The 26,823-nt window shown below is 32.2% G+C and overlaps 1 protein-coding gene across 1 annotated transcript in view; it reads left to right on the top strand.

Moving 5' to 3' along the window:
* LOC134708024 (sorting nexin-4-like) overlaps window positions 1-6,695 on the top strand; it is a 71,190-nt gene extending 64,495 nt beyond the window's left edge. Inside the window, exon 14 of the mRNA XM_063568263.1 lies at window positions 1,516-6,695. Coding sequence (XP_063424333.1) covers window positions 1,516-1,563 — 48 coding nt within the window. The 3' untranslated portion in view covers window positions 1,564-6,695. The remainder of the gene's footprint in view (window positions 1-1,515) is intronic.
* Window positions 6,696-26,823: the final 20,128 nt, after the last annotated feature.

The following is a 26,823-nucleotide window of genomic DNA, read 5'->3' as shown; positions in this document are numbered from 1 at the left end:
TTGATTTTGGGGATGTTAGTGAGCAGCTGCAAAAAAGTGTCTGTGCATTTATTCTTGAACTCCAACTAAAGCTTTTCAAATTTATAAATCAAGATCAAGATAAAAATTAACTATTTTCACTTTCACTATTCAGGAGTTATGATTCTTGAAAGATTAATTATGGTGTTTCCAGTTATATCCGTGCTGTAATTCATGAACCATTTAACCAAAGCTTTTCAAATTTAAATATGGTATTACTGATGACAAAATGGAGGGTAATGTTTTATATTGATGAATATCTCCTTCACTGTTTAAGAGTTATGGTTCTTGAAAAATTAAAAATGGTGTTTCCCGTGGTGTCCAGGCTTTCACTCATGGACCATTAAACCAAAGCTTTTTAAATTTTTTAACAGTAAAATCAACCAGATCAATTAAATCATTTTTTTATTTATTTTTCTTTATTTTTTTTTATTAAATTGGGTTTTAAAGAGGCACTAGCTTCAAGATACAAAAAAAATAAATTATGATTTTTTTGTTGTTGTTCAATCATTAATGAAAGAGCAGTAATAAATAAAAATTCACTTTGAGAAGCTATATATGGTTAAATTTTGTCAAATAAGCTAAACATTTATCAATGATGAGTTATTTTACTTTTCTACATTGGCTAGAGATATATGGGGAGGGTTGAGATCTCACAAACATGTTTAACCCCGCCGCATTTTTGCGCCTGTCCCAAGTCAGGAGCCTCTGGCCTTGTTAGTCTTGTATTATTCTAATTTTAGTTTCTTGTGTTCAATTTGGAAATTAGTATGGCGTTCATTATCACTAAACTAGTATATTTTTGTTTAGGGGCCAGCTGAAGGACGCCTCCAGGTGCGGGAATTTCTCGCTACATTGAAGACCTGTTGGTGATCTTCTGCTGTTGTGTGTTTTTTTTCTACGGTTGGGTTGTTGTCTCTTTGACACATTCCCCATTTCCATTCTCAATTTTATTCTCTTGCAAGTGAATATTTCGACCTCGTTGAATCTGTATTCATGTGAACTGCAATTTAACCTCTTAGCTAGAGATGGATTATGCATGATTGTTGCATGTTAGGCTATTAAAAGTAATGAATGTCAACATTGAAAGTGAAACAAAGGTAACTAATTTGACTGATTCGATTCACAAAAGATCATTCTAATACAGGTAAATTTGAAAACTAGTTTAATATTTTAACCTTAATTTTAAAAACAGAAAAATCAATTCGAACGAGCTACCTGGGACAATTATAAATAATAATCTCAAGAACTACATATATCTATTAATGTTCATGTTTTGGTTGTGTTATGTGACTAAAACATACACAAAATGAAGCTACATATTGTCAGGCCAATGCCCTGTAAACTGTTTATTTTAGACTTTTTATAATTTGGATAAATGTTTTACATTGTTATAAGTCTAATATAAGAATTTAAGTCAAGTCTATGAACATGATTTGACAGCTAGTGACCCTTTAAATTAAATGAACTGTTAAAAAATGATGTTTTACACCACAGGGAATAGCTGTTTGGACAAGTGCTAAAGATTGTTTGACAAAGATGTGACCATTTAGACCAGAATGGAGAACTTGTGTGGCTTAAAACAGAAGAAAAAGGAAAAAAATGGATCAATGATCCAACAAATGAGCCTGATGCCTGAACTATAAATAGAAAAGACACTTTTCAAAAGTATATCCTGGTTGTTGTTCTGTTCCTTTTGGGTTCACATTTTAATTAAAAATTTTGCCACTGGACATTAAACAACCAACAATCAATCAATCATTAAATTTGACTGATGTATAGTGAAAATTAAAGGAAGCCAGATATTATTAACATTGAGGCAATTTTTGAAAACACTATTTTGAAGGTAAGTATAACATGTATGAAGAATAAATATTCATACAGAATCAATAAACACAAACACATTTTTGTAAGACAGCAAACATTTTCCGGTTGTAAATTGGTATCGCGTCATCACAGGACATTTGGTTTCCAGACAATAACTTGTATGCTTGTAAATTATGTATAAGAAATGCTGTATTGTCTTGAGGTTATTAGCTGTCAATATATTTTTTAGAAGTTACTATTAAATGTTGACAAAGGAGTTTTATTCTTAGATATTACTAGATATAATATTAATTTTAATTTTAGCCTATGTCATTTTATATTTTAAGACTTTTATGATGTAATGAAATTGGTAACTATGGTTGCAAACTCCATTAGAAATTTTAATTGAGATTATAACCATATCTTCACGAAAGAATGTTTTTGGAAAAATGAAGTACACCACTAATTCATGGTTTCATTGCTTTCTATGTTAAATTCCTCCATTTCAAGCAGGCACACCTCTTTCATTTTAAGTTCAAATAAAGTGGCAATCATTGCATTTCAAAGCAACACTTCATAATTTCTTGTACTAAAAAAATCAACATACCTTTAATGGCATATAAGAAAGAACTGGTTCCCGGAACTTCGGATGTACCAAAAACAGGTACTTCAGATCTGACAAATAGACTCTTTTTAAAATTTGTTGCATTTTTTTTAATATTTAAAATTAAGTCCAAAAGTGTTCTACAATGATCACCAGTCCTTCAACTTTCATTTGATGCCATAAAAACCTAAATATCCTACATATTTTGAAAGTAACACTCATGCGTAGGAACTTTTTTGTGTTAAATATGTACCACTTTCTGGTATATGCTTTCTGGACGGGCTCGAATTAGTGGTGTTACACCTATAACAGAACCAAACTTGCTATTTTGACTTGAGCATTACTTTATTTCATTCTATGACCTATTTCAAGCAATAAAAAACATATTAAGCTTTAGTCTAAATACTAATTTTAAGCTCAAATTGGACTGGTAGTAATATATGGGTTATTCAAGAAAACTGCATATGGATATTATATTTTGGCCAATATACTTTTTTTATTCTCAATATTATTGTTTTATTTATCAATATCTTTTAGGAAAGCTATGTGCTTACCAATAGTCATATTTTTATCAGAGGTTTTTCATTAAATAAAAATATATTTGTCCAAACTTGAGATATAATTGAGAATATTGTCCCCCTTTTTTTTCAAATTGGCAAAGGGCCTTTTTTTGTATAAATCATTCTTCTGTGGTAAAACATAGATTATTAAGAGCAATTTATATATTGCTCAGCTAGATAACTTGCTAAACTGGTTCAAAATTGAATGTACAGTGAGATTTTGGAATTCTTATATGAGTATAAACATTTGTCTAGATTGTAATAGGCTACCATAAGAAAAACAATAAAACTTGAAAAATCATAGGATTATATGACCAAGAGTCTATTTGTACCATACACAAGTCATAATATACATGTTTTATTGATTTCAATCACAAATAATGCAAAAATAAGAACTTGGAGTCAAGTCTTAACTGCATGCATGTTGTATGACCATAACGGCTAAAGTACCTTAGTATGCCAATTTAAGAGCTGAAATTTCCCTTACACAAAATTATTCACCAAAAAAAGATGACTGAACATGATTTCTAATATCAAATTTGACTTATTTTCATTGGAATAGGTAAAACTTTTAAAAATTGGATTTCTGATGGATCTCTGTAATAGGAAGTACACCACTAACTTCTTCATGATCCCATTTCTTTCTATGTTAAATTCCTCCATTTCAAGCAGGCACACCTCTTTCATTTTAAGTTCAAATAAAGTGGCAATCATTGTATGTCAAAGCAACACTTTATGGTGTCTTGTACTGAAAAAATCAACATACCTTTAATGGCATACAAGAAAGAACTGGTTCCTGGAACTTATAAGGATGTACCAAAACTGGTACTTCAGATCTGACAAACAGACAAAATGTATCCTCTTTTTAAAATTTAGTGTATTTTTTTTAATATTTAAAATTAAGTCCAAAAGTGTTCTACAATGATCACCAGTCCTTCAGCTTTCATTTGATGCCATAAAAACCTAAATATCCTACATATTTTGAAAGTAACACTCATGCGTAGGAACTATTTTGTGTTAAATAAGTACTACTTTCTGGTATGTGCTTTCTTGCCGGGCAAAAAAAACCCAGGGTAACAGGTTTTTTTTGGGGTCAGTTCTCAACAGTATAGTGTAAATTCAAATCATATAACAAATTTTAAGTACTACAGTAATTCTGTGTCAGAAATTCACACCTGTATCAAGCTTGAACATTGTGTCCATTTTGGCCCCAACTTTTCAAGGTTGGACATCTGCGGTCGTATCTAGCTGCACCCAGTGAGGCAATTTATTTGTTCATAAATTAGCCTGTTAATTTTTTCGTAAGAAATGTTTTTCATTTGTCATTTCGAGGTCCTTTATAGCTGACTATGCGTTATGGGCTTTTATGTTGCTTTTGTAGGTTCCAAACTGCTTGAAAACAATCTTTGGTGAAATATCATGAAAAGGGTCTGGTGCAATATAATAAAGTTTGTTCGTGTATAGGACCTTGACAGTAAAGATGTATTAATATCAGTTGGGCTAAGTTTTTATTCATCACATGTTGATTTTACCATATTAAAGCTGGAGTTTTTTTCAGGATGTAGAATAAGAGATCTTGTTACATATAATACTTTTTGCATTAATGTATCTGTTCCGGACCATATGAGTATCTGGACCATACGCGTCGGTCATGACCATATGTGTATACTCATATGGTCCGACCATATGAGTATATACTCGTTTGGTTATAAACGGGCCGGACCATATGAGTATTTGGACCATACAGGTATTTTTTTCAATAATATGCATTAGAAAACTTTATAAAAAAAACAATGATTACTACATGCAATTGTATTATTTACAATTCAGATAACATTAAATAGCGATGCTAAAGTTAGTTTTCATGGCTAAGTTGTATTCTTGCATGTATGTGTAGGGTGACATTTACTTCCAGACGGTACATGTACCATAGCTTTTTCTTAGGGGCCTGGGTCATTCCGATGTGTCTACGGTGATTTTAAAAACCTCTAGATCAATATCATAAAATGACTGAAGTACATCATATCACCAGACAACTTTAAAAAATAAACTAGTGTCCTTGCTGTTGACGTCATTCATTTTTAAAAAAAACAAAACATGTATAAGTATAAAAAATTCTGAATATTGACTTCTAATGCTTATTATATTAAGTTTCAAAAGTGAGCAAATTATTAGACTCTTTATCCTGTCGACTTTTATGTCAGGTTATAGTAAAACAGTTGACTTCTTGTGTAACAATTCAGTTAAAAAAAATTTGGAAGTTGTCTTCCCAGGTCGACATTTTGCCATTCACTCGTAATATTAAACATAATTTATTATCGGTAATGAAAAAAAATTTGTTTACTATAATTTTAACTAGTGATGAAATTTACTGTGTGAAACTGCTTATTTTATTTTGTTAATCTTGTTATTAATAATTTTTAATAGATCTATGATAAAATGACCTTTGGTAGTGTCTTTTTAATGACGTGACATCTAGAAGAGTTAAGCATATAAGTGTACCTGTTAATTAACCCGACCATACGCGTATGGTCCAACCATAGGCGTATGGTCCAAATACTCATGGTCTGGAACATATCCAAAGAATACAAAAAATAGTAAAAATCTATATATTCTAATATGACATGTTTTGTGCATTTATAAAAATTACTAAAATGCAAATAGTATATCTCAATTCAAATAGTTGACAAAATAAGCATAACTTTACTGAAATCATGCATACACATAATACCTACATCTTTGCCTTTTTGTGATCACATGGTCAACTATGCAATTAATTCCTACAAAGATAAATCAACATTCTCTAAAGTCTGAATTTACAGAACCCTTTTCATCTTGTCCAACAGATTATAATTTGGGTTTCTACATAACTGATAAAGTATATGTTTTAGATACATATAATTGCTTTTCTTAAATAAACAAACATTGCTGAATCTATTGAGAAAAAGTACTAAACCTGTGGATAGTCTATATGTCATAAATAAAAAGATTAAAATAAAAAATAGTTTTATGAAAATAAAATTAAGCAAAACAATCATTTGTGAATAATAATTGGGGACAATTGTGTGTACCTACACTATTTAGTACATTATTCATCCCCCCATTTGTTATGTAATGTAAGGATTTTAGGATTTTATAGGAGACAATCTTTATGAATTGTAAGAAATGTTTTGTTTTCAGAAAATATAAATGCCCCCACATGTTTTACATAGCACATTCTGTAATATTATTCTTGGCCACCCTGCTTTATATGTATTGAACATGTATATACAAATTTGAAAGTTAAAGTCATAAGAATCCTCAAATAAAAAAAAATAATGCATATGTTTTTTATAACTTAATGGATAGTTTTGATTATAAAACTTATGTACAGATACTTTTTTCTGAAGAAAATTCTTTAATTTATTCATATTTAAAAGAAGTTTACTTTATTTTAATTGCTTCCTTCCAGCAAGCTATTCGCCCGACATATTTTCCGTATGCAAAGTGACCTCAGTGTGACCCGTCTCGTAAAAATCCGGTGATCACAATACGCATGGATGTCCTTAAAATAAACTATTATCTCAATTTACATGTTAAACACGTGCTCTTTTCCATGCTTTTTTGTTTATTTTTTGTCGATTGTTGACAAACAGGTCACCATCGTTAAACTCCGGCTTCAAAACACGAAATTTAATTACCTGCCATATTTTCAGAACAACACTGACCAACTGAAAAAAAATTGATGATTATACGAAATTTACATGAAAAACATGATAATTTCGTGCACAGAAGACTAAGTTTATTATGTTTGTATGCATTAGTTCAAGAATTGTAAGAACATTATTTTTCACCGTTCACTCGTTTCTTATGACCTTAAGTACTTTAAGTGGAAACAATTTTTTTTATTTATGTCATTGTTGTAGCTTGATTTTGTCATACAATTTTAATACTAGTATTCATTTTGTACATTTGATTACAAATGCAATCATGTGTTTGAAGTCATATTGCAGACATGTATGATACATTTTTGATAATAACTATGTATTTCACTTTTTCAGTCAATAATTAGTTGAAATTCTAAATAGATATATCTGTAAAATTTCAATACGAAAAAATTGTAACATCAAAATATTAATTTTGAAGGCTTACTGTTTATGAATTTAAGAATTTGTGCAATATGTTGTTATTTTTTTTTTACAATTGTTACAATTAAAATACCATAGAGATGTAAGCCTTTTGATACATTACCTTCTATGAGAGCCCTTAGTTTAAAAAATAACTTTTCTTGGTGCAGTTAAATTTTAACATATTTTTAGCAATTTCTTGGGAACATCAGTTCACCCAGGTGGTTGTTGATACAGCTCACCTGATCCGAAGTGCCGAGTGCATCCACCAGGCGTCTGACATCTGTTAACGTTTACACCAATCATACCAAATTGGTCCCTCATCATCATTGGAGTATCTACTTTAAAAATATGATGACCCTGCATGCCATTCAACATTTGAAAAAAATGAGAATAAGACTCTATGGAGGACAGTGTGATAAGTGATACGTCCGTCCAATATACACTCAACCTCAATAAAGCCATGGCGGGCAAAATGGAGGCATCAAGTAGAGAAAATCAAATCAAAAATCAATTAAAACATGACAATCTGGTACTTGAGCTCACAGTTGCATTGCTACGAAAAATTTAAATCAATAGTCAAAAGATGTCTAATCTCAAATCACATCAATTTCGATACAGTCAACAAAACTGATCGAAAAGGCTTGGTCGTTGAGGAACAATTGTCAATCAAAAACACAAAAAAAAGCAATTTAGAATAAACTGTTACAATGCAAGCAGTAGAGTTCTTGTAAACGGAAATTCACTGGAAGTTTTTATGGTAAATATCTTACCCGAGGTTGTAGACAAACTCAGTCAAAATAATAGTCTTGACAAATTGAACTCTTTAGTTAGACAAACATGTGGTAAATTTCTGCAACATTCAGCATCAGGAAATGGTACATCCACAACGCCTGTTAAATACGCCAAAAAGAATGACAATATCGTCGTTAAAAGAAGCAACAAATCAATAAGTTCACTTGAGACACATAGTATGAAACATTAACTATCTGCGACATCTGACAAAATCATCATTAATAGCATACATACTCAAAGTAATAAAACAACATACTCTGCTGGAGCGCAGAATAATGACTCTTTAGCAATATGTCCTAATTGCAACCCCTATTGCAACAACAACGCGGTGGGATGCTGCATCTGTATTTACTGGTTTCACTATACCTAGTGGAACTTTCCCCCAATGAATGAGAAGCTCTTGAGTCATCAAAGAACCCATACACATGTTGTGGCTGTGAACACATGCAAGTCTCCCTTGACTGCGAAAAGGCTGTCAATAGATCATCAATTGACATTTCATCTCCAGATGAGGACAGTAACATCCCGATAATACATGTAACTTCCGATAAAGTTACATCAAATTCAGAAGATGCCTTACAAAGCTCGGCCAACCTTAAACGTGGTAGACCAAAAAAAAAAACTTTGCATAGTAATACAGAAATAGACACTTGTGTCAAAGCATACAACAAAATCTAACTTCCTGTGTAGAACTGGTTCCGAAAAACATTACAACTCAGCAAAATAATGAGTATGTTCATAGAACCGAACTACAGGACAAGGAAAAGCAACTAAGATAACCAGTAGGCAAACCGAGTAAAACTGAGCTAGACCTCAACCAAGCCAAGACATAACTTGTTACTGCAAAGACATTTATTGCAAATTAGAAGACAAGTGTTAAGATATGAAAGAGTCCAATCGCATTAAAAAAAAACTGAAATTCTTCTGCTAGAGGGTATCCATGACAAAATGTTTGGTATGAATATGCAAATACGGACTCATATAGAAAACAGCCTGTATTACATACATTATATAATCTTGATGTTCCTATAAACCCACTATGAAGGCTATTTTTATCTTCAGCTGTCCAAAAATTAATTGTTTTGCACACTAGCTCTTCTATTTGAAAAACGGTGTTGTGGACTTTAACGGTGCCAAAATCCTCCTTGTTGCTAGGGCGGTGTGGAAATGTATTCTGTGTAACATATTTAGGTATATTTGGTTTGAAACATGATCAGAAAAAGCTTTCACTTTTTTTTTATTTTGCCATTTGGTTTTTTTTTGCCGTTTGAATTTTCCTTGGGAATATTTTTGATATTTTACTTTTTTCAGTATTGAACGTTATTTATCATCTATATGTTCATAAATTGTTTACTAAGTAGGTTTATATTTGTGTCGAATCTGATATTTCATCTCATTAAAGCAAAATTGAACTTTCATTATTTTGCTGGCCTTTTAATCATAATTATTTTGGTGATACAATGTAATACATTCCTTAGATTTATGCAAACTTAACAGTCCGTTGCTCTGAAATCTTAACACCAAAATGGTGACCGAAAGCATAAAGCTTATCTATTATCAAATCAAATCAAATATTTTATTGTTGTATAAACTTTCCGGAGCACCTGAGATCACCCCTAGTTTTTGGTGGGGTTCGTGTTGTTTATTCTTTAGTTTTCTATGTTGTGTCATGTGTACTATTGTTTTTCTGTTTGTCTTTGTTAACTTTTGGCCATGACGTTGTCAGTTTGTTTTAGATTTATGAGTTTGACTGTCCCTTTGATATCTTTCGTCCCTCTTTTACAGTTTGTGAACAACATGTATCATTCCTAGTCAATCAGCCAGACTTTGCTGCTCTTAGTCACAAATCAGAAGGGAAGCAGAAAGTCTCTCAGTTATTCAAGACAAAGACTAAATCTGCAATCCTCACCATAAAAATCTTGAGTTCAGCTAGGACTTGCACTAAAACAACACGGAAGACAGGTCATGGTAGATATAGTACATTGATTAGCTGCAGCTTATCATCCAAGTTTCTAGAATGCAGAATAAAGTCAGAATAGTAAAACAACGGTTCTGCTTTTGGAAATTTATGAAAACTCTTTTCTCGTTGCAATTACGTTTTTTTAAGGGCGCTATAGGCAGTTAATTAAAGAAAACAAGGCAAACTTTCCAGAAGTTATGATGAATATTGTGGAAGAATTGGTTTAATTACTTATCTCAGCTATTTCAAGTTTTAAAATGTTTGTACCTTAATGTTTCCGCTATCAAATGCTACCATTTTCAAAAGTTATTTCTAATTTATTTTGAATATATTTCTTTTAAAATTAGACTTAAATAAATCCAACCTTATTCATTTCTTGTATCAATTAAATTCTATAATAAACAAGAAATAATTAAAACAGGATACTGTTACGAAGTCTCCCAATCAAAGCTCCTATAAATCGCCATGCATTCCCATGGTCGCCAGACATTGGAAGAGTCCAGTACAAATTGGTTCGGTCAAGTAAAGTGATATGCATATGAAATTGACCCTGTATGTCATTCAAACATTCTTGAGTTAACGAACAGGAATATATATGGTTTAGGGAGCTCGACCGTTTTCAAGTTCTCGAAAGGTGGGGGCTGATCCCCAGGGGACTCTTCCTTTATTTCATTTGATTTGTTTTAATGTCCCACACAAGAACGTATATGGTTTCGGTATGGGGATCTCTACTGTTTGAAAATTTTCAAAACGAAGAGGGGTAGGGTGACCATGTTAGACTTCCCCTATATTTTTTGTTTTTGTTTAATTGTCCCATACACGAGTATATATGGTGTAGGGGTGGGGATCTCAACCGTTTACAAGTTCTCAAACAGGAGGTGATTGGGTGACCCCCAGGGCCTCCCCTATATTTAATTTTATTTGTTTTTAATGTCCCATACATGACTGGATGGGGATAGAACCCCACCCCTTCTGTTCGAGATCTTGTAAATGGTTGACATTTACAAGATCTCGAACAGAAGGGTGGGGTTCTATGGTGAACCCCTCCCTTATTTAGGCCTTCGAAATATCCCTTAATAGACCCCAACGCAAAAACGAAAGATGGATGACTCCGCTTGATATTTTTTGAAACCTTAAGTAAATCTGATAAGCGGTTCTAGTTGTCTCCTAGACGTTCCGAACGTGTCTCCGGGACGATCGCGAGTTTTCCACATTTCTTAAAAACATCCCATCAACGTCGATTTTTGAATCTTTATCGTTCATTCCTAAACAAACAACAGCTGTCAAGGTCAGTGATAAACGGAATAATATATTTATAAAAGACCGGAATTTAAATGTGCATAAATTTAATTGAAATCAAGTAAATAATCACAATCTTCTTAAACTAAAAGAACATCATTATTGACAAAACTTCAGAATTCTTACCTTACGTTTCATGTAAGTTAAAATTACCACTTAGACTACTGTATAGGTCTATAACTTTATTTCCTCTATCATAGAGATTTGGCGTACATGAACAATATTACTGCGCCTTAAGCCATATAGGGAAATATAAACGACTTGTAATTACAGCCTTCCCTTTGTGGTATAGAAGCTTGTAGTACAAATTAAGAGAGATCCATACACTTTAAATAAAGTTATTGTCCGGAAACCAAATGTTTCTTCGGACGACGACGACGACAAAATCATAGCATTAGGTAGCACTCTACAGTTAGAAAATAAAATTAAAAATGAGCCACAAAATGTTTTATCATCTCCTATCCCTGGATTTCTAATACATTAACCTTACTGTTTGTGTTGTACATGTGCATATGTATGTAATCAGTATCTTCCATAGAATTGATTTTTATACGACCGCACGCAAATTTTGAAAAAAATTTCGTCGTATATTGCTATCACGTTGGCGTCGTCGTCTGCGTCGTCGTCGTCGTCGTCGTCGTCGTCCGAATACTTTTAGTTTTCGCACTCTAACTTTAGTAAAAGTGAATAGAAATCTATGAAATTTTAACACAAGGTTTATGACCACAAAAGGAAGGTTAGTATTGATTTTGGGACTTTTGGTCCCAACATTTTAGGAATTAGGGGCCAAAAAGGGCCCAAATAGACATTTTCTTGGTTTTCGTACTATAACTTTAGTTTAAGTTAATAGAAATCTATGAAATTTTGACACAAGGTTTATGACCACAAAAGAAAGGTTGGGATTGATTTTGGGAGTTTTGATTTCAACAGTTTAGGAATTAGGGGCCAAAAAAGGGCCCAAAAAAGCATTATTCTTGGTTTTCGCACAATAACTTTAGTTTAAGTAAATAGAAATCTATGAAATTTAAATACAAGGTTTATGACCATAAAAGGAAGGTTGGTATTGATTTTGGGAGTTTTGGTCCCAACAGTTTAGGAAAAAGGGGCTCAAAGGGTCCAAAATTAAACTTTGTTTGATTTCATCAAAATTGAATAATTGGGGTTCTTTGATATGCTGAATCTAACTGTGTATGTAGATTCTTAACTTTTGGTCATGTTTTCAAATTGGTCTACATTAAGGTCAAAAGGGTCCAAAATTAAACTTAGTTTGATTTTGACAAAAAATGAATCGGTTGGGTTCTTTGATATGTTGAATCCAAAAACGTACTTAGATTCTTGATTATTGGCCCAGTTTTCAAGTTGGTCCAAATCTGGGTCCAAAATTAAACTTTATTTGATTTCATCAAAAATTTAATAAATGGGGTTCTTTGATAGGCCAAATCTAACTGTGTATGTAGATTCTTCATTTTTGGTCCCGTTTTCAAATTGGCCTACATTAAGGTCCAAAGGGTCCAAAATGAAACTAAGTTTGATTTTAACAAAAATTAAATTCTTGGGCCTCTTTGATATGCTGAATCTAAACATGTACTTAGATTTTTGATTATGGGCCCAGTTTTCAAGTTGGTCCAAATCAGGATCTAAAATTATTATATTAAGTATTGTGCAATAGCAAGTCTTTTCAATTGCACAGTATTGTGCAATGGCAAGAAATATCTAATTTCACAATCTTGTGAAATAGCAAATTTTTTTTTTAATTAGAGTTATCTTTTTTTGTCTAGAATAGTAAGCAAGAAATATCTTATTGCAAGAATTTTTTTTAATTGAAGTTATCTTTCTTTGTCCAGAATCAACTTAAATCTTTGTTATATACAATATACAATGTATATTCTCTTTTTACTACCAACTGATAAATTTAAATAATCTTTACCATTCAGTGATAACAAGCAGTTTTTTTACATCTTAATATTTTATGATGTATTTAAAGGAGTAGTAATTGTTGCAAACTCCATTAGAATATTTTAATTGAGATTAGTTTTGGAATAAGGGAAAGGGGGATGTGATTAAAAAATTGGGTTCAATTTTTCTCATTTGAAATTTCATAAATAAAAAGAAAATTTCTTCAAACATTTTTTTGAGAGGATTAATATTCAACAGCATAGTGAATTGCTCTAAGAGAAAACAAAAATTTTAATTTCATTAGAACACATTCATTCTGTGTCAGAAACCTATGCTGTGTCAACTATTTAATCACAATCCAAATTTAGAGCTGAATCCAGCTTGAATGTTGTGTCCATACTTGCCCCAACCGTTCAGGGTTCAACCTCTGCTGTCGTATAAAGCTACGCCCTGCGGAGCATCTGGTTCAAAGTTAAAAGGGAGAAAAATAATTTCTTTTATGTGTATCCATGGCAACATTCTGAATTTATTTACAATAAAATATTGCAAAAAGGGGGTAAACATGTCACATATCCCCCCAAAATTTGGATCAAACTAGAATTTCAATGCCTTTGAGTGATACCTTTTTAGAAACTGTTTGCATAGATCTTCCTAATGATCAAATAAAAAATGGGTGTCTTTCGTTTTCGTTTTCGTTTTCATTTTTCATAAAATCTAATCACAAAGTTCGTGCCACAAAAAGTTGGAAAAAAACATTACAATAATTGCCGGACCAATGTATGGTATGGTCATGCAAATACGGACTGCCATACAGAAAACAGCCTAAATTACATGCATTACATAATCTTGATGTTAATATAAACCCAATACGAAGGCTATTTAAGTACTCAGCTATCCAAAAATGAATTTTATTTCACACTAGCTCTCATATTTTAAAAATCCACAGGGGCCAAAATGCGAAACTACACTCCTAACTGTGGAGTGCTACCTTATACGAACCCAAAAAAAGTTTGCGGTCGTTTAAAAATCGGGTTAAGAAAGTCATTTCCAGTGTCAGATGATAGCTTATTGTCTGCTCATTTCCAAAAAAATATAGTTTCCGGACATTTTTTTTTAAATAAGGGAGCTAATTTGTTACTTCCGGTTTGAAAATATTACTTCCGGTATTATTTGACAGTTTACTTGACACAAATTCCAAAAATAGATATGGTACTATATACTATGTATACATAACACAAGTTCAAAAAGACAGCTACGTCCGGTTTACACAAGGTCACTTCCAGTTGGTCATATGCATTGCAACCTAATGCAATATTCCCATGACTGTATCATGTTTACATATTGAGAAAAATCAGAGGTTAAAATTTAGAACGTCAAATTTACCTATGACCTTGTGCTCAATTTGAATGTCATAAGCCAAGGACCTCAGATCAAATAACCCTAGGTCTTTATTATATATTGTAAATGAGTTATAACACCATATGCGTAATTTTTAATATAAAAGGGGAGAAAACTCCAATTTAATGTTTGTATACCTTTTCAACCAAAATGTATCTTTTCGGACATGTCGAAACATACAATTTAGTAGAATATGTTGTCCATATCTTATAGTTTTTGAAAAGTGAAAAATAAGCCAAAATCTATATTTAGAATTGACCTTGACCTATTTTTTTTTACCAAGGACCTCGAATCAAAAGACCCTTTGTTTGTATCTCTTAGGTTTACGAGTTAGAAATGAATATCAATTATAGCAAATGCATTAGGGGAAATAACTCTCATAAGGAGTCTCCCATTAGCTTCAGTCAAAATAAATTGTAACATCCTGTGGATGTTATCAGCATTTTGGAAAAATAAAACTGTCACTTTCTCTTACGGTTGCAGAGGCGAACTCATAACATGAACAACTGTTTGGGAAGAAAGGTATTATGTTAAACAGGGTCAGTTAATATAAGCATATAGGCTTATATATCAAATACAAAAAAACTAAGCGACATCTTTAGAAACAAAAAAACAGGGCGGACAATTTTTTAAAACCGATTGTTCAGAGCAGAATTGAAGGTCTTTGTACCTGGAAATATTTTTTTTTATTCAAAAATATGAAAATTCGGTTAAAAATGTCATTTTTAGCGTCAAATGATAGCTTTTAAAAAAAATATATCGTGTCTAGATATTTTTATTTAAATAAGAGAGTTAATTTGTTACTTCCGGTTTGAAAAATTTTACTTCTGGTATAATATGATAGTTTTGTTGACACTGATTCCAAACTTAAGTTTCTATATACTTTTACATTACAAATGTACAAATAATAGCTACTTCCTGTTTACACAAGGTCGATTCAGGTTGGTTTTTCAAAGGCCATATGAATTCAACCTAATGCAAAGAGTCCTATGGCTGTACCATGTATACATATTAAGAAAATCAAAGGTAAAAATCCAGAACATCAAAGGAGTAGGTCCGGTAAGGGCCGATTTTGGACTCAAATTTTAGGTTCATCTAACGAAAGATTTTGCACACTTTTTAACACTTAAGTGTCTATTTCAATTGATTCAATTAATTTATGTGAACATTTTTAACTGATTTAGTCAATAAAAACTATTCAAGCTAAATATGAAAAATCTATCAAACATGCCTAAAAAAGTCACTTTTCAGATGGTTTTTGTCAAAAATGGAAGTGGCCGCATCCGTGTTCATCCTCAACCTTTATATATGTTATGTATTATCATCAAATACAACCTACATTTCTATATTATGAATGAACACGAATGCGGCCACTTTCATTTCAGACGGCAACCGTCTTAAATTTAACTAAAATGCTAAAATTGGGACGATTTCAGTACTTGCAACCTTAGGCTTTACTGTTTGACGTGAACTTGACTGATCGGTGAATGATCGGTGACGGATGTTTGGCTGATCGATGAGTGATCGCTGATCGGTGACCCATAGGATCCGTCAGATAAGTCAAATAACCTATGTGAGAGTTACCGTGACAACGGTCATCGATCAATCAGTAAATCAAATGTATGCACGGATCGTACGGATACGTATATATTTCAAATTCTTAAGTATACCGAACTCAACAGTGTTTACAATCCATGAACGCAGAACTCGACGAAGACACCATAACTTATACGTTAATTTGTAGTAAAATTGGTTGCAATAAAAAAGTAAAAATAGTATAATACCGGTAGTAGAAGATGCTTAATTAAAGCGTTAATTGCTTGCGTTGATTAATAGTTTTGTATTAAATATTGTAAATATCAGAGACATATATAATACATAATTGTATTGTATGTGTCAGTTAACATGATTTTGTTTTCCTACGAAAATGCCGGTAATTTTCCGCCATTGGAATTTCGTACTTTTTATAGTTTAGAAAAGGTCGTTTTTCATAAAATTAAAAGAATGTCAGAGAAATCATTTTAAAAATTTGTTCGCATTGTTAAAAGCTACCAGAAAGTAATCTCCTTTTTATTTAAAAAATGACACTTTTTTATTTGAAATCAAACAACCCGAGATAATTTTTTTTTTAAATTAGAATTGAGATATAATAAGAATTAAAATACTTAAACTTTTATTTTTGTGGTATAAGAATGGCGTTATTGCTTTATTATGATAAAAATTATTAACCGCAACATGATTTCAGTACTTTTGGTTCATCAGGATTGGTTGTTCTTCATCAATTATGTTTACTTACAGGAAAAAAGGAATAAAATTTTTGTACGCGTTGCCTAAAATGCAAATATTTCTTCTCATATTTGAAAATATTGTAACTTCAATTGCAATCAGTTGTTATCAATTCCTTTTAATATAAAATTTGAATATTTGAAGAATAAGTATCTGGGCCCAGTTTCACGAAGCTGTCTTAGGACTAAGACATGTCTTAGGATGGTCTTACGACATATCTTAGTCCTAAGTGGGTTTCACAAAGTGATCCTAAATTAGGACATCTCTTAAAGTTGGTCATAAAGTTAGGACAACGCGAGAGGTGTCTTATGATGGTCTTAGGATAGTTATACGTTTATTTATACAAATTACACTTATTTTTTATATTAATTTTGAAAACAATATCTTACTATTATCATCTAATTATCTATTCTCCTGTTCCTGCTTTTAACATGTTTAACGTAATTTTTCTTGAATGACGGATTATCATGATTTGTCAACAATGTAAATTCGATGTATAATTGATATCAAGATTGCACGATTTTATCCCTTAACCTTTTATAACCAATAAAGTCGAAATTGAATTCAACTCACTTGTACCAAAAAAATTATCATTTTATATTCTTGTTTTCTTAATTTTTCATTAAAAATTTCATATGTATATTGATGTATTGTTTGAAGATAATTTATAAATAAATGACTTTTACTTTTTTATATTTATTTTGCAAATTATGTCATTTATATTAAGAAATACGTTTAGAATAATTTATGGTAAGACATACTACATTTACATGATTTTTTTCCGTAAATCATATTTATATTTGAAAATTTAAAGAACTTGAGACAGGTTTAGGATGTCTTAGCTAAGATCATCCTAAGACAGCTTCGAGACGAGGTCTGAGATATGTCCTAGGATAGTCATAAGAAGATCATAAGACATGTCCTAAGATATGTCTTAAGACATGTCTTAGGATAGCTTCGTGAAACCGGCCCCTGGTTTTTTTTTTGTACTTTTGATTTTGTTGAACCCGAATGCAATCATTTTTTCATTTGAATGGAAATTATTGACCACCATTTGATTATTTTGCTGTATATAGTTTAAAATGGGTAGTTTTTTTCTTAAAATTAAAAGAATGTCAAAGAAATCATAATAAAATTTTATTCGCATTATTTAAAATACCCAAATTCACTCTTCTTTTTATTAAAAATTATACCATTTTATTTGAAATCAGTTATTTTTGTGGAATAAGAATGCAGCTTTTGATTTATCTTGATACAAATTATTAACTGTCATATGATTTCAGTACGTTTTGTACATCACGATTGGATGTTCTTCATGAAATATGCTTACTTTAAGGAAAAAGATATAAAATTTTTGTACGCTTTGCCTTAAATGAAAATATTTCTTCATTTTACTGAACATTATTGACCGCCATTGAATTTTTGTACTTTTTATAGTTTAGAATAGTTTTTTTCGTGAAATTCAAAGAATGTCAGACAAATCATACTAAAATTTTATTCGCATTGTTTGAAATAACCCAAATTATTCTTCTTTTTATTAAATATGATACTTTTTTAATTTGAAATCAGTTATTTTTACCATCTGGAGACAAGTATTCTAATCAAAATTGAGATATAATGAGAATTAAAAAACATGTACTTAAACTTTTATTTTTGAGGAATACGAATGCAGCGCAGCTATTGATTTATTTTGATACAAATTATTAACTGTCATATAATTTCAGTTTTTTTTGTACATCACGATTGTAAGAAATTAACTATAAATGCCAATAATTTACATTGTTGACAAATCATGATAATCCGTCATTCAAGAAAAATTACGTTAAACATGTTAAAAGCAGGAACAGGAGAATAGATAATTAGATGATAATAGTAAGATATTGTTTTCAAAATTAATATAAAAAATAAGTGTAATTTGTATAAATAAACGTATAACTATCCTAAGACCATCATAAGACACCTCTCGCGTTGTCCTAACTTTATGACCAACTTTAAGAGATGTCCTAATTTAGGATCACTTTGTGAAACCCACTTAGGACTAAGATATGTCGTAAGACCATCCTAAAACATGTACTTAAACTTTTATTTTTGAGGAATACGAATGCAGCGCAGCTATTGATTTATTTTGATACAAATTATTAACTGTCATATAATTTCAGTTTTTTTTGTACATCACGATTGTAAGAAATTAACTATAAATGCCAATAACTCCTAAAGGGACCATTTTGGTTATGTTGACTTATTTGTAGATCTTACTTTTCTGTTCATTATTGCCGTTTAAAATTTCTCTATGATGAATCTATAATATTGAAGATAATAACCAAAAACGGCAAAATGTTCTTAAAATTGCAAATTCAGAGACAGCAACCCAACAACGGGTTACCCGATTGGTGTCAAATTTCAGGACAGATAGATCTTGAACTAATGAAATTTTTTACCTTTAACAGATTTGCTCTAAATGCTTTGGTTTCAGAGATATGAGACAACATAGCATTTTAACCCTATGTCCTATTTTTAGCCATGTCAGCCATTTTGGTTTGCGGGCAGGTTTTTTTTTAAACTAAAGATACCCTAATGACGCTTGTGGCAATTTTTGTTTAAATTTATCTTGGTAGTTTCAGAGAAGATTTTTGTAAAAGTTCACAAAAGTTTACGACATATATTAATTACAAGAGGCTCTCAGCCTTAATCGCTCACCTGGTTTTCAAAGGTGAACGTTTTTAAATATCAGCAAACTTGATGAACAAATTGTTAGCTAATAAAGGGCAATAACTCCTTGAGGGGTTAATTGACAATTTTGGTCATATTAACTTGTTTGTAGATCTTACTTTGCTGAACATTATTGCTAATTACAGTTTATATCTATATATAATAATATTCGAAATAATAACAAAAAAACTGCAAAATGTCCTTTAAAAAACTAACAATTTAGTGGCAGCAACCAAACAATGGATCGTTCGATATGTCTGAAAATTTCAGGGCTAATAGATCTTGCCCAATTGAACAATTTTACCCCATGTCAGATTTGCTCTGAAAGCCAAAGTTTTTGAGATATAAGCCAAAAATACATTTGACCCCTATGTAATATTTTTAGCCATGGCGGCCATGTTTGACGATGGATCAAAATTTCGGAAACAATTTATAAACTATATACCCCAAGGAACATTTATTTGAATTTGAAGGTATTTGGCGCAGTAGTTTCAGAGGAGAATTTTTTTTAAATAGTTTACGACAAAAGACGACAGACGACGACAGACGCCAAGTGATGGCATAATCTTACTTGGGGCCCTTTGGGCCTTGGTGAGCTAACAAAGGGCAATAACTCAATAAGGGGTCAACTGACAATTTTGGTTATGTTGACGTTTTTTGATTGAGTTAAGTCTGCCAATTGATATTTTATCGTATGTTTTTATATGTTGTGATGTTATGCTATTGTTTCAGAAAAAGGGAGAAGGTTTGGGCCCATTAAAACGTTTAATCCCGCTGCAAATGTTTGCACCTGTCCTAAGTCAGGAATCTGATGTACAGTAGTTGTCGTTTGTTTATGTAATATATACGTGTTTCTCGTTTCTCGTTTTGTTTATATAGATCAGACCGTTGGTTTTCCCGTTTGAATGGTTTTACACTAGTAATTTTGGGGCCCTTTATAGCTTGTTGTTCGGTGTGAGCCAAGGCTCCGTGTTGAAGGCCGTACTTTAACCTATAATGGTTTAATTTTTTAATTGTTATTTGGATGGAGAGTTGTCTCATTGGCACTCACACCACATCTTCCTATATCTAATTATTTGTAGATCTTACTTTGCTGAACATTATTGCAGTTTACAGTTTATCTCTATATATGATATAATTACACCGTATGTAAGAATGCTGCATTTCGATTGGTTGAGAACCAGTGTATTTGTTGCACATTCTAACTTTTTTTCCTCATTTCAAAATAATTTGCCTTTTTTCGCCACTGCCGATGAATTTGCCTCAAATACCATGGTGTTTGCCATCTTGGATATTCCTTTTTTACCCTCGCGAGCCTGTTTCCGCCAAAATTATTCGGAACCTTCCTCGCTTATCCCGATTGTTAGGACAACATGGTTAAACACTATTGATTGAATTAAACCGAAACCTGTAAGATATATATATATGTTACAGGCATTTTCTAAATTTAAGCTTTTTGTAAAATGCCTGAAAACTTTAGGCATTTTCTATAGTGCCTGCAATAATCAGTCATTATACATAATGACTAAATTTTCTAGGCGTTTTATAAAATGCCTAAAATAATTGAAAGACATTTTATAAAATACTTGAAATCAGTTTATATATGAAATGTTAAGAAAATATAATTAAAAGCTTTGAACAACAGAGCAGATTTATTTATGATAATTACGGAATTAGGAAAGAAGAGCTAAAATAATCAGGAATACTTTTTACTGAAATATTCCAATTCACACAAGTACAGAACTTGACATATTTTTTTTTATTTTTCAAAAGGTTTGGATGACTTAACTGTAAACTATATTTCTTTTGATTTTTTCCAAATATATTTTTGGCGTAAAATATGGTTTAGCACTCCGACCACATTTGGAGAAATTTGGAACTTCACACTTTTAGCTCTTTCATTACCTTTACTGATAAAATACTAAATGTTAGGCAACATAAGGTTTGCAACAAGCACGCACATCACACATGCATATCTTCTTTTTCATATGTTACCAAAAAATTAAAGTATAATATGATTCGTTTAATTTGCATCTTTTGACTTATAGCTTTAAACGGACTGAATCAGATCCGCCCATGACGGGTGATCCATCTTTAGGTGGAGATGCTTCTCCTGTCAAAGCACTGTCAATTTCTAGCTTTCCTAGCCAAAGGGGCCAAGTGAGCTTTTCTCATCACTTGGCGGCTGTCTTCCGTCTTCGTCTGTTAACTTTCACAAACATGTTCTCCGATGAAACTACTTAGTCAAATTTAACCAAACTTGGCCACAATCATGCATCATTAGAGTATATTGTTTAAAAAATTTGTCCCATTAATCCCCGATTTAGTTTAAACATATTTATAGTGGATTGGGAAACAAGTTTTGCAACTTATATTAATCCCTTTCTACTTCGCGGGTGCGATTGCTGCCTTAGCTTGTAGCGGCATTAGTCTGCCCTTTTTCGAAATCTACAAGGGTGTCCTTAACGTGCAAGAGATATGGCTCTTTCTTAACACGGGTCAGCCATTTATCGTCCCCTTCCGACGGACTATCATCGTTTCCTCAAAACCATACTCGCAAATGAGAGCCGAAAATTTTTCATCTCAGACGGAATCGAACCAGGAACCTTTGTGTTGATAGTCCGATGCACTACGCACTACACCCCGATTGCCAAACAACATAGCCAACATGGCTATAAGTGGAACATAGGGGTAAACTACGTTTTTGGCTTGATATATCTCTTAATATAATGCATTTAGAGCAAATCTGACATGTGGGTTAACAAGTTCATCAGTTTAAGATCAATCAGCCCTGACATTTTCAGACAATCGGACAACCCGTTGTTGGATTGCTGCCCGTGAGTTGGCAATTTATGGAAAGTTTCAGTTTCCGGTTATTATCTTGAATATTATTATAGAGAGAGATTTACTGATAAGCTGCAATAATGTTCAGCAAAGTAAGATCAACAACTATGTCAATTGTTAATCAATCCCTTAAGGAGATCTTGGCCTTTCAATCTGCACGTTAAGAAATCTATGGCTGTTCTGCAGGGGGGATTTTCTGTTTCTGTCCTATATACCTTCATTTCAATTGCAAGCTGCAGTCTAAATTTCTACCTTTTATTCAGGTTAATCCACGTCAGAAATAGCCATTTAACGAATTATGACCAAATTGTTCACGTCTTAAAAATTCATGACATATTTGCGACTGAAAGAAATAAAACAGCAATCATTCAATTAAAACCGAATTTTTCTCGACTTCATATGTTTCACTTAATTGTTTTGAATCTAGATTTGCTAAAATTTCGATAACAAATTTTGTTCTTATGACAGAACGATTTGACCTTCTGCCATTATGACAAAATAATCATAAATTAACTATTGGTATCTGAAATACAGAGTGAGTACGTACTTAACGTAGTTTCACTAAAAAGAACATATCATAAGACATAAAAACTTCCCGTCTGTTTTTTGGAGAATCAATTAATTCTAACTAGCCATTAGTCATTTTTGTAAGATTTGTTTGTCCACTTTTGTCATATGTATCTCAATGATATCCTCCTTCTACAAATTGCTTGGAACTCAACAGGCAATTAGTGGAATTTTGCCACAAAATTTCAGTCATTTTACAAAATGACTAGGTATTTTTAGTCCTTTTGTATAATGCCTGTCAAGGTAAGGCATTTTCTAAATTGACTGAAAATTCAGTCATTTTGCAAAATGCCTAAATTTAGAAGATGCCTGTAATATATACATATAAAGAGGGAAAAAGACGTCTGAACAAATGAACGATGTAATGAATAACAATGAAGTTTACACATATACATTCCATGACGTTACAAAAAGACAGCAATAAAGTACATTTATGTATAATTCCCGCAGTACTACGATTACCATTCACACGTACAGACAGAATCAATCAAAAACTATTCGGTGTAATTAAACAGACATATCGTTTTATGGAGGGTAATTTGCGAAAAATACAAATCTTGGCACCTACCCTAGCGGCTTGGGAAATTTAACAGTCCCATGACTGGTATTTTTCGCAAATACCCCTCCATAAAATGATATATCTGTTCAACTTTCAAGATAATAACCAAAAACGGCAAAATTTCCTTAAAATTACCAATTCATGGGCAGCAACCAAAAAGCGGTTCGCTGATTCATCTGAAATTTTCAGGGCAGATAGATCTCAACCGGATAAACATTTTTACTCTGATAGATTTGTTCTAAATGCTTTGGTTACAGAGACATAAGCCCAAACCTGTATTTCACCCCTATGCCCTTATTTTAGCCATGGTGGCCATATTGGTCGGTTTGCCGGGTCATATGACATATTTTTTTAAACTAGTAGATACCCAAATAAAGATTGTGGCCAAGTTTGGTTAACTTTGGCCCATTAGTTTCAGAGGAGATTTTTGTAAAAGATAACGACGGACGACGGAAGCCAAGTGATGAGAAAAGCTCACTTGGCCTTTTGGGTCAGGTGAGCTAAAAAGCAAACAAAAATGCACAAAACACAACAAAGAAAACTTAAGACTGAGCAACACAAACCCAACTAATAACCGGGGGGGGGGGGGGGGGGTCTCAGGTGCTCCGGAAGGATACATGTGGCACACCCATCGTGTTGCTCATGGAAGAACAAACCCGGCGATTAATCTTATTCGGTATGTCACATTCGAGGAAAATAGAACGGATTTACATATCATTCTTTTGATAATTTCTACTTAAAACAAAAAGTTCAGTTGAACATGTACAGTTTCTGAACTGACAAGTGAGGAAAGAACAGTCCTTATAAAAACTTAAAGATTTTGTGGCAAGACATCTTCTTTAGTCGTTGTTGTTCAACTTCATAAGTTAAGACTGTAATGAGTTCAATACTTATTGAATTTCAATTTCTCATTTTTTAAGACTCTCATAACACGTTGAAACCAAACATCTTATTTCTAATTTCATATGCTTTTAAAAGAACATGGTTTATAAGTGACAAGAACACTCCATTGACACTGTTTCACAAATTTGGTAGCTTATCTGTTAAAAAATGCTTAACGAAATCTAGGAATAAATATAATTATATACATTTGGACAACTCACATAAGAATTTATGTGTTATTAGAATTTACACAATTGATCCAATAACAATAAAGTATTAACATTTTGGATATACAATTATATATATATGTTACAGACATTTTCTAAATTTAGGCATTTTGTAAAATGACTGAATTTTTAGGCATTTTCTAAAATGCCTAAAGGTGACAGGCATTTTGTAAAATGCCTAAAAAAACCTAGTCATTTTGTAAAATGCCTGAAATTTTTAATGAAAATTTTACAAATTGCCTGGTCTGTTTCAGGCAAATTGTGTAAATATGAAATACATGAAATAGAACATAAAAATATAGTGTAAAGGTACAAAAAGGGTCGAGTAAAATAAATTTAAGATTATTCTTTAAAAAATTTAACAAGAAAATCTGTAGGTTTCTAAGACATGTAGGAGCCTGAATTGCTCATCTTGCAAAATATTGAAAATAAAAGTATAATACACTCAAGGCACATTTTAACAATTGGTTAAGTAAACTAGAGGCTCTAAAGAGCCTGTGTCGCTCACCTTGGTCTATGTGCATATTAAACAAAGGACACAAATGGATTCATGACAAAATTGTATTTTGGTGATGGTGATGTGTTTGAAGTTCTTACTTTACTGAACGTTCTTGCTTCTTACAATTATATCTATAATGAACCTTGCCCATTAGTAACAGAGAAAAATATTTGGTAAAAATTTACATAAATTTACCGAGTTAATGAAAATTGTTAAAAATTGACTATAAAGGGCAATAACTCCTTAAGGGGTCAATTGACCATTTAGGTCATGTTGACTTATTTGTAGATCTTACTTTGCTGAACATTATTGCTGTTTACAGTTTATTTCTATCTATAATAGTATTCAAGATAATAACCAAAAACGGCAAAATTTCTTTAAAAATTACCAATTGGAGGGCAGCAAGCCAACAACCGATTGTCCAATTCATCTAAAAATTTCAGGGCAGATAGATATTGACCTGATAAACATTTTTATCCCATGTCAAATTTCCTCAAAATGCTTTGGTTTTTGAGTTATAAGCCAAAAACTGCATTTTACCCCTATGTTCTATTTTTAGCCGTAACGACCATCTTGGTTGGTTGACCGGGTCACGCCACACATTTTTTAAACTAGATACCCCAAAGATGATTGTGGCCAAGTTTGGATTAATTTGGCCCAGTAGTTTCAGAGGAGAAGATTTTTGTAAAAGATTACTTAGATTTATGAAAAATGGTTAAAAATTGACTATAAAGGACAATAACTCCTAAAGGGGTCAACTGACCATTTCGGTCATGTTGACTTATTTGTAAATCTAACTTTGCTGAACATTATCACTGTTAACAGTTTATCTTTATCTATAATAATATTCAAAATAATAACCAAAAACAGCAAAATTTCCTCAAAATTACCAATTCAGGGGCAGCAACCCAACAACAGGTTAACCGATTCATCTGAAAATTTCAGGGCAGATAGATCTTGACCTGATAAACATTATTACCCCATGTCAGATTTCCTCTGAATGCTTTGGTTTTTGAGTTATAAGCCAAAAACTGCATTTTACCCCTATGTTCTATTTTTAGCCGTGGCGGCCATCTTGGTTGGATGACCGGGTCACGCCACACATTTTTTAAACTAGATACCCCAATGATGATTGTGGCCAAGTGTGGTTTGATTTGGCCCAGTAGTTTCAGAGGAGAAGATTTTTTCACACGTACAGACAGAATCAATCAAAAACTATTCGGTGTAATTAAACAGACATATCGTTTTATGGAGGGTAATTTGCGAAAAATACAAATCTTGGCACCTACCCTAGCGGCTTGGGAAATTTAACAGTTCCATGACTGGTATTTTTCGCAAATACCCCTCCATAAAATGATATATCTGTTCAACTTTCAAGATAATAACCAAAAACGGCAAAATTTCCTTAAAATTACCAATTCATGGGCAGCAACCAAAAAGCGGTTCGCTGATTCATCTGAAATTTTCAGGGCAGATAGATCTCAACCGGATAAACATTTTTACTCTGATAGATTTGTTCTAAATGCTTTGGTTACAGAGACATAAGCCCAAACCTGTATTTCACCCCTATGCCCTTATTTTAGCCATGGTGGCCATATTGGTCGGTTTGCCGGGTCATATGACATATTTTTTTAAACTAGTAGATACCCAAATAAAGATTGTGGCCAAGTTTGGTTAACTTTGGCCCATTAGTTTCAGAGGAGATTTTTGTAAAAGATAACGACGGACGACGGAAGCCAAGTGATGAGAAAAGCTCACTTGGCCTTTTGGGTCAGGTGAGCTAAAAAGCAAACAAAAATGCACAAAAC

Source organism: Mytilus trossulus, chromosome 2 (assembly GCF_036588685.1).
Source record: "Mytilus trossulus isolate FHL-02 chromosome 2, PNRI_Mtr1.1.1.hap1, whole genome shotgun sequence".
Taxonomy (NCBI): domain Eukaryota; kingdom Metazoa; phylum Mollusca; class Bivalvia; order Mytilida; family Mytilidae; genus Mytilus; species Mytilus trossulus.
The sequence above is the reverse complement of the archived record's forward strand: the minus strand, read 5'-3'. Positions and strand labels throughout refer to the sequence as shown.